General features: G+C 64.9%; 2 protein-coding genes across 2 annotated transcripts in view; one reads left to right on the forward strand and one right to left on the reverse strand.

The window, feature by feature from the left end:
- GTSF1 (gametocyte specific factor 1) overlaps nt 1–515 on the reverse strand; it is a 5,065-nt gene extending 4,550 nt beyond the window's left edge. The window contains exon 1 of the mRNA XM_010566555.1: nt 504–515. Coding sequence (XP_010564857.1) covers nt 504–515 — 12 coding nt within the window. The remainder of the gene's footprint in view (nt 1–503) is intronic.
- Nucleotides 516–960: 445 nt separating this feature from the next.
- On the forward strand, nt 961–10,295 carry NCKAP1L (NCK-associated protein 1-like). Its single transcript, XM_010566556.1, has 31 exons — nt 961–1,119; nt 1,356–1,466; nt 1,804–1,896; nt 2,010–2,066; nt 2,154–2,296; nt 2,379–2,469; nt 2,557–2,694; nt 2,788–2,836; nt 2,971–3,127; nt 3,361–3,417; nt 3,756–3,852; nt 4,127–4,236; nt 4,423–4,555; nt 4,667–4,748; nt 5,046–5,104; nt 5,303–5,448; nt 5,773–5,905; nt 6,103–6,222; nt 6,652–6,791; nt 6,957–7,088; nt 7,198–7,416; nt 7,521–7,651; nt 7,736–7,833; nt 8,102–8,195; nt 8,297–8,379; nt 8,491–8,571; nt 8,800–8,893; nt 9,037–9,153; nt 9,419–9,528; nt 9,627–9,716; nt 10,170–10,295. The coding sequence occupies exons 1-31, from the start codon at nt 1,018–1,020 to the stop codon at nt 10,293–10,295; spliced, it is 3,393 nt and encodes a 1,130-aa protein (XP_010564858.1). The 5' UTR covers nt 961–1,017.
- The last annotated feature ends 2,530 nt before the right edge of the window (nt 10,296–12,825 follow it).

The raw sequence follows: 12,825 nt of genomic DNA on the forward strand, positions 1-12,825 counted from the left end.
GGTGCTATATGGGCTCCAGGTGGTGCTATGGGGGCCCAGGCAATGTTATATGGGCTCCGGGCAGTGCTATAGGGGCCCGGGCAATGTTATAGGGGCCCCGGGAGGTGCTATAGGGGCCCGGGCAATGTTATAGGGGCCCCAGGAGGTGCTATAGGGGTCCAGGCAGCGTAATATGGGCCCCAGGAGATGTTGTATGGGCCCCAGGCAGTGCTACAGGGGCCCAGGCAATGTTATAGGGGCCCCAGGAGACGCTATAGGAGCCCAGACAATGTTATATCAGCCCTGGATGGTGCTATATGAGCCCTAGGTTGTGCTATATGAGCCCCAGGAGATGCTATATGGGCCCAGACAATGTTATATCAGCCCTGGGCGGTGCTATATAGGCCCTGGGCAGCTTTATGTGGGGCTGGGCAGTGTTATATGGGCTCTGAGCAGTGGTATATGGGCCCCGGATGGTCTTATATGGACCCTGGGTGCTGTTGTAGGGCCCTGCACCGTGTTACAGGGTCTCGCATGGTGTTAGAGGGGCCTGGCTGCTGTTATATGGGTCACGGTTGGTGTTGCAGGGCCCTGGGTGCCGCTGTAGGGCCACGGCTGGTGCCACATGGCTCCGGCCAGCGTTACGAGGGCTGCGGCCAGTGTCACGCAGTGGTGACCGGTGGTATACGGTCCTGGTCAGCATAGCACGAATGGGACTGGTGCTCGTATGGCCATAGCCAGCACTGCCCGGCTGTCAGCCATGTCCTCCTGCTGTGACCTGGATGGTGTCACCGAGCGGTGGCCAGCGTGGCGTGGCTGGTGGCTGGACCTAACTAGCTGCGGCATCGCACAGCCATGGCGTCAGGCGCCGGCGGTGTCACGGGGTGGTGGCGGTGGTGGTGTCACGTGGTGGTGGCCCCAGCTCGGGGACCAGCCCAGGAAACCCAAGAAGGGGAAGTTGGGTGTTGGGACCGTGGAGCCGAACAGGGGACGTGGGGGAAACGGGGTGACCCCCCACCGTCCCCGCACGTTGCCACCATGTCGCTGCCCTCTGTCTACCAGAACAAGTTCGCCGAGAAGCTGACGATCCTCAATGACCGGGGACGGGGCGTCCTGGTCCGCATATACAACATCAAGAAGGTGGCTGCAGGGTGGTGGGTGGGCAGGGTACCTGGGTCCCCTGGGAGGGGGAGGTTTGGGGTACAGGACACCAGGGTACACCACCCCATCTAATGGGGAAGAGCCTGGCTTCTTCCTGGAGCAAGGGTTGTGAAGAAACACGGGGCGGTGGGATCGCTGGGGTAGGGGGGTCTGATGGGGGGCTCCGAAGCCAGGAAGCGGTTTTAGGGGGGTCTGATGCTGGGGGATCCCTACAGACCTGCTCCGATCCCAAGACACGGCCGCCCTTCCTCAGCGACAAGGCCATGGAGCCCTCCGTCAAGTTCATCAACAAGAAGTTTCCTCACCTGGATGTGCGGAGCAGCACGGTGAGGGACTGGGGTGTCCCCTCTGTCCCAACCCCCCTGTTCTCCCCTCCCCCCCATCCTGTGTCAGTCCTACCTGGGTGTCCCCTCTGCCCCCCACCCTGTGTCACCCCATCCCCAGTGTCCTCACCATCCCCACCCCATGTTGCCCCAATCCAGTGTCCACCCTGGCCCTCATATGTCACCCCTGCCCGTGTCACCCCACTTTGTGTCACCACCACCTGGCTTCTACTCCATCGCCTGCCTTTGATCATCTTGCCACCCCCTGTCCCATGTCACCCCTCCCCGGGTGTCCTCCCTGGGTCACCCCACTCCCGGTGTCCCCGCTGTCCCTTTGCAGCAACACCTGGGGCCGGTGCACAAGGACAAGGGGGACATCGCTCGGGTGCTGGGACCCTTTTACCACTCCTTCCTGGACGTTCTGGAGTTCAGGGTGAGCTGGGGCATGCGGTGGGGGGCAGAGAGGGGTTTTGGGAGGTAGTGCCAGCATTTCAGACACGGGGGGGGGCACAGCAGTGACACAGCCCCTTGTCCTCTCCCTGCCAGGACCATGTCTACGAGCTGCTGAACACCATCGATGCCAGCCAGTGCTTCTTCGACATCGTGAGTGGGGCACAGGGGGTCCCAGGGGGAGTACTTTGGGGGGTGCCACGGGCCATGCCCACGTGTTCACGGTTGTCCCCTCCCCAGCACGTCAACTACGACTTCACCAAGAGCTACCTGGACCTGGTTGTCACCTATGTGTCCCTCGTACTGCTGCTGGCTCGCACTGAGGACCGCCGGCTGCTCATCGGCATGTACCACTGTGCCCACGAGATGAGCCACGGCACCAGGTGGGTTGGATCCCACCAGGGCTGTCCCCACTGGGGCTGGCCTTGAGGACCGTCCCCGACCCCTGTGCCACCATCCCTGCAGTGACCCCAGCTTCGCCCGCCTGGGACAGATGGTGCTGGAGTACGACCACCCCCTCAAGAAGCTGATGGAGGAATTTGGGCCGCACACCAAGGTGGGATGGGGTTCCCCCCAGCCAGCGGGGCCACATCCTGCCCCAATCCATCTCTTAGCTCCCCCGCGATGTCCTCCTGTCCCCCAGGCTGTCACCAGCGCCCTTCTGTCCCTCCATTTCCTCTTCGCCCGAAGGAACCAGGGGGCTGAGCAGTGGCGCAGCGACCAGCTCCTCAGCCTGCTCAGCACCACTGGCACCATGCTCAGCCCTGCCAGCTCCGACACTGTGAGTGCCACCGCACCGCGGGGAGTGGGGCAGGTCCTGGGGGAGGCTGCGGGAGGGCTGAGGACGGTGACGTGGTGACGCCTGTGTCCCCAGATGGCCTGCGAGTACCTATCTCTGGAGGTGATGGAGCGCTGGATCCTCAGTGAGTCCTTGTGATGCCCGCGGGTCCCCAGCCCCAACGTGGGCAGACTGGCTCCCGGTTTCGGGCCATCCCCCTGCCCGCTCTGGGACCGGCAAGATGGGCAGTGCCTGCCTGCCTGACGGCTGTGCCCACAGTGGGGTTCCTGGTGTGCCCGGGGGCTCTGGGCTCGTCCCCACAGTGCCTGGAGCTGTGGCGGCTGGCGCTGCAGGGCTCGCTCTACATCACCCTTCTCCGCGACGAAGCCCTCCAGGTCCACAAGGTCACCGAGGAGCTGCTCAGCAGCCTCAAGGGGTAATGGCCGTGCCAACGCCGGGGCCGTGCGGGGTGCTGGGGGAGTGCCGTGGTGGGTGTCAGGGGCTGGGGGGGCTCTGCCAGCAGCCCTGGTGGGTGCCACGAAACTTTGCAGGGTGCCAGGAGGTTGTGCTGTGTGCCGGGGGATTGTGTTGGGTGCAGGGACTGGGGGCTGTGCCAGGGGCTCTCCTGGGTGCCATGCCTGGCACTGCCTGGCCGTGACTCTCTCGCAGGTATGGGAAGCGGGTGGCTGATCTCAAGGAGTGCAAGGAACACGCTGTGGCTCACAGGTTGGGGACTCAGTGGGGAGTCAATGGGTCTGGGGGAGCTGGGGAGGGTCCCAGGGATTCTGGGGAGCTGGGAGGTCCCAGGGCACCCCAAAGGATTGCAGGGTCCTGGGGGTCCCATGAGTCCCAGAGAGTGGGGGGTGTCCCAGGAGCTCCTGGGGCGGTGTCAGCACCCTGGGGGGCAGGGGCTGGGGTGCCCCGATCAGGTCTGTGCTGGCCCTGTGCCATAGCCCCCACCTTTGCCACATGGTGCCTGTGATGTCCCCACTGGGTGAGAGGGGTGGCTGGGGGGGTCAGTTGGGTGCCCCTGGCCCTGACCCCCACCCTGACCCCCACTGCAGCGGCTCCCTGCACCGGGGCCGGCGGGCATACCTGCGTGGGGCTGTGCGGGAACTGGAGGTGCTGCTGGAGGACCAGCCTGGGCTGCTGGGACCCAAGGTGAGGATGGGAGCAAGAGGGCAGTGGGGGGCTGGAGGGGCAGGGTTTGGGGTGCAGGGGGTGTGTGGGTGCAGGGTGCTGGGTGCCAGGCTCTGCATGTGCCCAGGGGTGTGAAATGGGTGCGGGTGGGGTCTGTGTGGGGGGTACTGCTGGTGCCAGCCTGGTGCCATGGGGTGACAGCACCCAGGGCTATTGGTACCAATCCAGTGGCAGTGCCTGGTGGCAGCACCCCGTGCCTGGTGCCCTCTAAATCCTGCTCCTCTGCTCTGCCTAGGCTCTCTTCGTCTTCATGGCGCTGTCCTTCTGCCGGGACGAGGTGAGCTGGCTGGTGCGGCACGCTGAGCATGTCACCAAGACCAAGACGCCTGAGGACTTTGCTGACAAGTAGGCACAGTATGCAGGCACCGGCTCTGCGCAGGGGGAATCCATGCCCGTGGGGGCCACCCCCAGCCGTGGGCAGGCTGGTCTCATGGTGGGGATTTCCCTGGGGCAATACCAGAGTGCAGCTGGCACTGGGGGGGCTTGGGGGGCACAGCCAGACCTGGCTCTGACCGGCGGCTCCTGTGGCAGCCACATCGCGGAGCTGCTCTTTCTCATGGAGCAGCTGCGGAGCCTGGTGCGGCGGCACGTTGGGGTGCTGCAGCGCTACCATGTCCAGTACCTGGCCCGCTTTGACGCCCTGGTTCTCAGCGAAGTCATACAGGTACCATGGGGCACTGGCAGGGGGTAATCTGTGTCCCCCATTGGGGCTGTCCCTGTCCCCTGTGCCCTATCCTGTCTGTCCTTTATCCTGACCCTATCCCTGACCCCACAGAACCTTTCTGTGTGCCCTGAGGAGGAGTCCATCATCCTGTCGTCCTTCGTCAGCTCCCTCTCGGCTCTCTCTGTCAAGGAAGGTACGGACTGCGTCCCCCCTGGCATGACCCTGGCACTGCCTGGGGACCGATATCCCCCCTGTCCCGGGAGCCCTGCAGCAATCCTGAGCCGTGCTGGGCACCCAGGCACAGGCTTGTGGGGCAACGGGGAGATGGCAGCTCCTGGGGATCCTGTGGAGTGGGCACTGTGACCCCAAGACTGGCACCCCCAAACTGGCACCCCCAGGACCAGTACCTCCAGATCAGCACCCCCAGACTGATAGTCACCCCAGCCCCCTCCCCACAGCCATGTCTCCCCACGTTTCTCTTTCCCCGCAGTTGATGACAAGGAGCAGTTTGATTTCACACCGCTCCGCCTGGACTGGTTCCGGCTGCAGGTGCTGTCACTGTCCCTGTCCTTGTCCATGTCCCTGTCCCCATCGCAATCTCCATGCTTGTTCCCGTCCCTGTGCCAATCCCCTTCCTCTCTCCCCATCCCTGTCCCCATCCCCTTCCCTATTACTGTCCCCATCCCTGTCCTTGTCCTCGTCCTCTTCCCCTGCCCTGCCATGACCCTGAGCCCGCTGTGCCCCCAGGCCTACACCAGCGTGGCCAAGGCCTCGCTGCCGCTGGGCTCCAACCACGACGTGGGTCGCGTCATGAACCTCATCGTCTTCCACACCAAACTGCTCGACTCCCTGGAGGAGCTGCTGGCCGAGGCCTCCGACCTCTCCGACCTGTGGTGAGCGCAGCCACCTGCTCTGCCTCAGTTTCCCCACAGTCATGGGGGGTGACCCTGGCTGGGGGTCTCTGAGCCGCGTCCTGCACCCCAGCACGCATGGAAAGGTGCCCATGTGTGCTGGGTGACGGGTGTGGGAAGGGACGGAGGTGGCTGTGGGGGACATGTCACCCATGGGAGAGGTTGGGCAAGGTTAGGTGACATACACATGGACACGGGGACAAGGACAACACGCACGTGGCACAGGAACAGAGTGTCCAGAAAGACAAATACCCTCTCCTGCCCTCCCTGCCCCCTCCTTCTGCCCCTCTACCCCCATCCTTGCAGTTTCTACCCTCGCCCCGTGGAGAAGATGTTTGTGGCAACGATGGAGGAGCCCTCGATGCTGCGCTACAGTATCGCCTTCCCTCTGCTCTGCAGCCACTTCTCCCGCTGCATCCACCCCATGTGCCCGGAGGAGGTGGGTCCTGCTGCCCAGGGGGACACGGGAGGGGGACACAGGGGTCCATGTGGAGCCAGCCATGGCTGGCTGCTGCCCTGCCACCTGTGGAGGGGACGATGGCAGCCCCGTGGCCTAGGGGCAGCTGGTGGCACGCTGCAGATGTGGCCATGGTCCGCATGCTGTGCCGTGACAGTACCGTGGCTTTCCCCCCACAGTATCCCCACCTGAAGGCCATAGCGCTGGGGCTGTGCAACAAATTCCTGGAGGAGATGGCCCGGCAGGCCAGCACCTGTGTCATGGATGCCTGTGCCGAGCAGCACAACCTCAGCGAGCAGGTGAGGGTTACGTCTCCAGGGCTTCAGAGGTCTTTGTGGCCTTTGGGGTTGCTGTGACTTTCAGGATCTCTGTGGCCTTTGGGGTCTCCAGGGCTTCTGAGGTCTCCGTGACCTTGAGGTCTCCATCACCTTCAGGATCTCTGTGACCTTAGGGGTCTCTATGCTCTCCAGGCTCTCTGTAGTCTTTGGGGTCTCCAGGTGGATTTTGGTGGCTTTTTGTGGCTTCCAGGGTCTCCATGGCCTCTGGGGTCTCTGTGGCCTCCTTGGCCTCCATGTTCTCCAAAGCCTTGGGACAGCTTTGTGGGGGAAGACCTGGCAGGGTGTCGCCCCCAATTCAACCTTGGGGATGATGGCCTCTGGTCCTGGAGGCCCTGCTTGAGTTGTCCTTGGTGCCACAGCTCGTGGTAACCTGCTGCCCATCTCTGGCAGCTGCTGCCCAAGCACTGCGCCTCCACCGTCAGCAAAGCCCGCAACAAGAAGACAATGAAGCAGCCGGCCAAGAAGGGGGAGCCTGAGCGGGACAAGCCAGGGGCTGAGAGCCAGAGGAAGGACCGGACCCTGACCACCAAGTGAGAGCCAGCTGGGGCTGGTGAGGGTGGGCAGGGGACTGGCAGGCAGTGGTGGCCACCAGCCGTTGGGTGTGGGCATGGTGCGACGTGGGGGCACGGCGTGACCGTGGGGTTGTCCCCATGGGGCTGCGGTGTGGCTGATGGTGCCTGTCACCCCTACACCAGCATGGACAAGCTGCACCTGACGCTGGCTGAGCTGTCCCTGAGCCTTAACCACGTGCCCAACTTCACCGTCTTCGAGCACACGGTGACACCGGCTGAGTACCTCAGCAGCCACTTGGAGACACGCCTCACCAAGTAGGGACCATGCCAGGGACGTGGGACACGGCAAGGGTGGGCTGTGGGCGCTGCCAGGGAGGGGGCACTTGGCCACAGCTCTCCAGACAGCCCCCTCCTGTCCCTGCAGGGCCATTGTGGCCATGGCAGGCTACAGCCAGGCCACGCAGGAGGTGGCCCGACCCTCGGAGGTGCTGGTGGGGCTGAGCGCCTACATGACCTTCATCCAGTCGCTGGGGCAGTTTGTGGGCTTGGACACGGGGCGCATCATCCGCAGTGTCCTCCTGCAGCAGACGCAGCCCCGCGACGCTGCCGGCGAGCAGACGCTCACCACCATCTACACCAACTGGTGGGTGCCGTGCCGAGACTGGCACCTTCCCTCCCTCATGGGAGGTGGCCCTGCGGTGCCGTGGGTCACGGTGCGGGACGGCGGCAGCAACTCGGTGTCCTCAGGTACCTGGAGGCCCTGCTGCGGCAGGCCAGCACGGGGGCCATCATCCTGGCCCCAGCCCTGCAGGCTTTTGCCACGGTGCCCCAGGAGGGCGAGCCCCACTTCAGTGCCGCCGAATTCTCCGATGTCTCAGGTGAGGGATGCGGGGATGCTGTGGGGAGGGGATCATCACCCCCCGACCATGCTGATGTCCCTGTCCTTGTCCCCCTCCCCGCAGAGATGCGGGCGCTGGCCGAGCTCATCGGGCCATACGGCATGAAGTTCCTGAGCGACAACCTCATGTGGCACGTGGGCTCCCAGGTCACTGAGCTGAAGGTAGGGCTGAGGGCTGGGACCAGGGTCAGGGGACTGAGACCAGGATCAGGAGACTGGGACCAGGGTCGGGCTGCTGGGACCGGGCTCTGGAGCACAATTTGACAGGGCAGGCAGGGACACCCTGGAGACCATCCCAACCTCCTGCCTGTCCCATGGGCTCGCTGGCCAGTGTGGAGAGGGGACAGAGGGGCCAAGACACCTCTGTCCCTCCCTGGCCGGCTGTGGGCTTGCCGTGTCCCTGGTGCCACCAGCTCCACGTCCCCTGCAGAAGCTGGTCAACGAGAATATGGACACGCTGGTCCAGCTGCGCTCCAGCTCCTGCAAGCCCGAGCAGATGGCGGCTCTGCTGCCCCGACTGACCTGTGAGTCTGGGGTGGCACTGGGCACGTTGAGGGGGGAGCCTGGGGCTGGCACACATGGGTGTGCACACACACGCGTGTCCCCACTGACCCCTCTCCTGCAGCGGCCGAAAACGTCCTGAAGCGCATGACCATCATCGGGGAGATCCTGAGCTTCCGTGCCATGGCCCAGCAGGGCCTGCGGGAGGTGGGTGCCCGCCACCCCATGGGTCGCCCAACCCCATGGGACCCCCACCCACAGACCCCACAGCCCAAGAGGTCAGCAGGAGCTCTGTGAGCATCCACCTTCTCTCTGCAGGTCTTCTCCCACCACTGCCCCTTCCTGATGGGCCCCATCGAGTGTTTGACGGACGTTGTCACCCCCGACACCGACATCCAGGTGGGCACGGAGGGGGTCGGGGGCAGGGTGGCACCTCCAGTGCTTGGGACAGGTGTCCCCAGGCAGGGCTGGTTGCTGCCGTCCCGTACCCTCCGCGTCATGTGGCACTGCATGGTGCTACAGGGCACTGCCTGGCATTGCGTGGCACTGTGTGGCATTGCATGGTCCCCCGTGCCTGGCTGCACCCCGTGTCCCCAGTCCTGGGCCTGAACGTCCCCGTACCCCCAGGTCACCCTGAGCATTTTTGAGCTGGCCTCGGCTGCGGGGATCCCCTGCGAGGTCGACCCCGCGTTGGTGAATGTCCTCGCTGGCAGCAAGACAGGTACCGTGGGGGTCTGCTGGGTTCGTGGGGGGCTGTCCCTGAGATCTGTGACCCTGCCAGCTTCCCCCATCCTGTGTCACCTCCCTGGGTCCTCTGGGGTCCCCTCTTGGACCCCTGTCTAGTGTCACCTCCCTCCCTGGCAGATGGCTCATCCCCGGAGGAAGACTACAAGGTGGCCTGCTTGCTCCTGGTCTTTGTGGCCGTGTCCCTGCCCCTGCTGGCCTCCGACCCGGCGTCCTTCTACAACACCGAGGTGGACGGTGAGGCTTGGCCGTGACCCTGGCGGCTTTGTCCCTGTGTCCCCAGTCCTGGCTGTGTCCCCATGACCGTGACACCACAGTGCCCTGGTGTCGCACCTTGTGTGTGCTGGGATCCCCGAGGTCGTCGGTGCCCCATAACCACAGCTGAGGGTTGGTGGGGGCAGCGGGACCCCAGGACTGGCAGGGCTGGTGCCCCATAACTGCAGCCAAGGGAGGTGGGCACAGCTGAGACCCTGTGCTGTCCCCAACCTACCCGCGTCCCCAGGCTACAACAACAACATCCACTGCCTGGCCAAGGCCATCATCCACGTGTCGGCCGCCCTCTTCACTGTCCACAACAAGAACATCGAGACCCACCTCAAGGAGTTCCTGCTGGTGAGAGCGGCCAGGGGCCACAGCTGTGCCTGGCGGGGGGTGGGCACCCTCCCTGGGTTGGGCACCGTCCCCAGTGCTGATCAAGATCCGTCCCTCAGCTGGCCTCCGTCAGCCTCCTGCAGCTTGGCCAGGAGACGGACAAGGTGCGTGCCAGGAACCGCGACTCCATCTCCCTGCTGATGCAGCTGGTGAGTGACAGCAGACCCCGGGGTGCTGCTGGGTGGGCTCCGGGCTGTTTCTTGGTGGGCACATCCCAGCTCCGTATCTCTGCTGGGCTCCAGCTCTGTCCAGGCTGCTCCAGCCCCCAGATGGCAGCTGGGTCTGGGTGCTTAGCCCTTGCCCAGCTCTGGTTGGGCCCAGGTGGGGGGGCTGGATGCAGCTCTGACACCCCCAGGTAGAGGCTGGGCTGACTGGGTGGGGGCCACGCACCCACCACCCAGTATTGGTATTCAGGGAACGCTTGTCCTCGCTGCAAAGCAATTTAAATGCAAATATTTCAGTCTGGAGCTGGGGCACAGGAGCCATCTGGGGAGGGAGCACCCAGCTCTGGCGGGGAGGGGCTGGGGGCCGGCTCCCTGCTCTGGCAAGGGGGGAAACTGAGGCAGGGGCAGCTGCTGATGTGTGTGTGTCCCCTCTTTCAGATCGTGGCAGAGTCGTCCTTCCTGACAGTGGACATGCTGGAGACCTGCTTCCCCTACGTCCTGCTCCGCAACGCCTACCGCGAGGTGTGCCGGGAAAACATGCTCAGCAGGGTCCCCTCGCACTGAGCCTGGCCCCGTGTTGCCCCTTCCCCTCAAACCCCTGCAATTACCCCGCGTCGGGACCCCCGGGTCCTCCCTCAACTGCTAGATGCCACCACGGTGTCCCCAACCATCCCCATCCTGTCCCCCAGCCATCTCCACCTTCACTAAACCATTTTTCCCCCAATGGCTGTGTCTGACTCGTGGCTGGGGGGGACTCAGGGAATATTTGGGGCTGGCTCAGCCCCAGCACCCTAGGGTGGGTACCCAGCCTCGTGTCTCCAACAGTAATAACCTCCTGCGGGTCCCCCATGGGTATTTGGGAGAGTCTGGGGATGGCGGGGGCCTTGTGGGGCTGGGACATTAAAGGAGTGGAGCTGCTGGCAGGATTTACCAGCTTTAATTAAAGCTGCCACTTCTCATGGCAATGATCCTGGCCGGCCTCGTGCCTCAGTTTCCCCTCGCTTGCCCAGCTGAGGATGTTTCAAGTCACGTTCCCCCCCCCCGCCACCCCTTTCCCCAGTCTCAGGGTGTTTATTTTTCTCCCGTGCAGCATCCCGGGGGAAAATTAATGGGGCGAGGGAAGGAGGCGGCGGGGCGGCCGTTGCCATTCCGCTCACGGCCGGCTGCTCCGGGATGAGTCACCGGCCGTGCCGGGAGTGTGGGGGGGGCAACGGCGGCTGCCGTGGCCACAAGCCCCCCTCGGCAGAGCCCCCTTGGGAGGGCCTGGTGGTACCAGGGCTGGGGGGAGGCCGAGCGTGCGGGCCCCGGCAGCCAAACCGAACCGCAGCCGCGATCGCACGATCGAGCACAAGCATGCGGCCGCATCATCCGGCACTAATTGCTTTATTAATTCATCCGGGGGGGAAAAATTGCTCTGGAGCGGGCTGGACTCCCCCGCTGCCCCCCTCCGGCTGTGCTCCCGAGGGGCTGAACTCCCCCGAATTAACGCCCAGAACCTGCTGATTATTCCAGATTGCTGCAAAAGTCTATTTTCGCGCTCATCAATCACGATATTAAGTGGTAACGAGCTACCGAGGCTCCCCGCCGGCAGCACGGCTTTGTCTCGCGCGCATCTCTGCCCACGGCCTCTCCCGCGCCTGCCGCCCCCTGTGCCCCCCGCCTCAGGCTTCTCTGCGCCATGGGGTGCCCCCCTTTGTTCAAGGTGCTGCCCCTAAGCTGGCTTTGAGCCCCCGAAAAGTTTGAGGACCCCAAAATGTCCCCAGCGGGGTATGGGAGCTCCCACGCCATGTGCTGGGGCTGGCAGCCCACTCTGCTGACCCCAGCATGTAGATGGGGGTCCCATGGGTGCCGCCCCTGCACCCACAGGGCACCCCACCGAAGTGGGGAACCTCCATGGGAGGGGGTACAGCCCCCTTTATAGAGGCTAAACGGATGCATCCCTGGGCAGCACCCATGGGTGCTAGCCATTGAAGGCCAGGAGGTGACATGGCCTGGCAGGCAGGGACCTGGCTGAGCCACTGGGGACAGTGGGCCAAGGTGGGGGCTTGGGGATGGCACCCTGGGGGGGCGGGGGGGGGCCCACCTGGTCCCCCGGTGCCGTGGTGGTGGGTGCTGCACACACCTACGGCATTACATAAGGGCTTATTAATATTCCCCGGGGGCTGCAGCTCGGCGCGTGCCGCGGGAGGCAGCGCGGGTGCTGCTGTGCCCCCCCAGCTTGCTGGGACCCACCCGGGGCTCTGGCACCCCGATATCCCCCCCCTGTGTGTGCCCAGAGCCCCCTGAGCCCTCAGCATCGGCCCCTGCACCCTGAGGTTTCCCAGTGGGACACAGACGGCATGAGGGGGGGCACAGGGTGGGGGACAAGCTGTGTGTGGGGCAGGGGGGCCTTGGGGCAGGGATGGGGTCCCCTCGAGCTCAGGCTGCTCCCAACCCCCCCCACACCCCCCAGCCCAGGGGGGTGATGCCCTAATAGGCGAGAGGCCCAGCAGCCCCCCGGGTTTGGGTAGGTCCTACAATAAGTCAGGGGGCTGCCGCTGCCCCGTGGTCAGTGGGAGGGGATGGTCTCTGGTGTGCGTGTCACCGGCCTCGGTGACGTGTGATGAACGGGGCAGGTCTCAGCAGGGAGCAGGGGGCCTGGGGGAGGTGGGGGTCACGGTCCCCCCCGCCCCAGCCTGCTGCTCGGGGCAGACCCCCTGTGTGGCATGGGGGAGGCCACGGCCCCTCCGTGGGGGGGCACCGAGCCAGGGGCTCTGGCCCCTTCCCGGGCTGCCAAACCCAGTGAGAGACCCCCAGAACCCCATGGGGATCCCGGGGCATCTGCCCCCCCATAACTCCACAGGGATCCTGGGGCACCTGAGGTCCTGGAGTACCCCCCCATAGGGGTCCTGGGGTACCACCCCTACAGCCTCATAGGGGTTCTGGGGGACCCCCCCATAGGGGTCCTGGGGTACCACCCCTATAGCCCCATAGGGGTCCTGGGGGACCTTCCTCTCCCACAGCCCTTATGGGGGTCCTGGACCCCCCCCCCCCCTTGGGGGGGGGGTCCCGGGGCATCTCCCCCTCCCCAACATCTCCCCGTGGGGGTCCCGGG

Source organism: Haliaeetus leucocephalus, unplaced genomic scaffold, assembly GCF_000737465.1.
Source record: "Haliaeetus leucocephalus isolate CR32 unplaced genomic scaffold, Haliaeetus_leucocephalus-4.0 Scaffold214, whole genome shotgun sequence".
NCBI lineage: Eukaryota > Metazoa > Chordata > Aves > Accipitriformes > Accipitridae > Haliaeetus > Haliaeetus leucocephalus.

Coding starts and splice junctions, on each gene's coding strand:
- NCKAP1L (XM_010566556.1), top strand. CDS start 1,018: ATGTCGCTGCCCTCTGTCTACCAGAACAAGTTCGCCGAGAAGCTGACG. Junction 2,297..2,378: donor GAGATGAGCCACGGCACCAG/GTGGGTTGGATC, acceptor CCATCCCTGCAG/TGACCCCAGCTTCGCCCGCC. Junction 6,792..6,956: donor GACCGGACCCTGACCACCAA/GTGAGAGCCAGC, acceptor CCCCTACACCAG/CATGGACAAGCTGCACCTGA.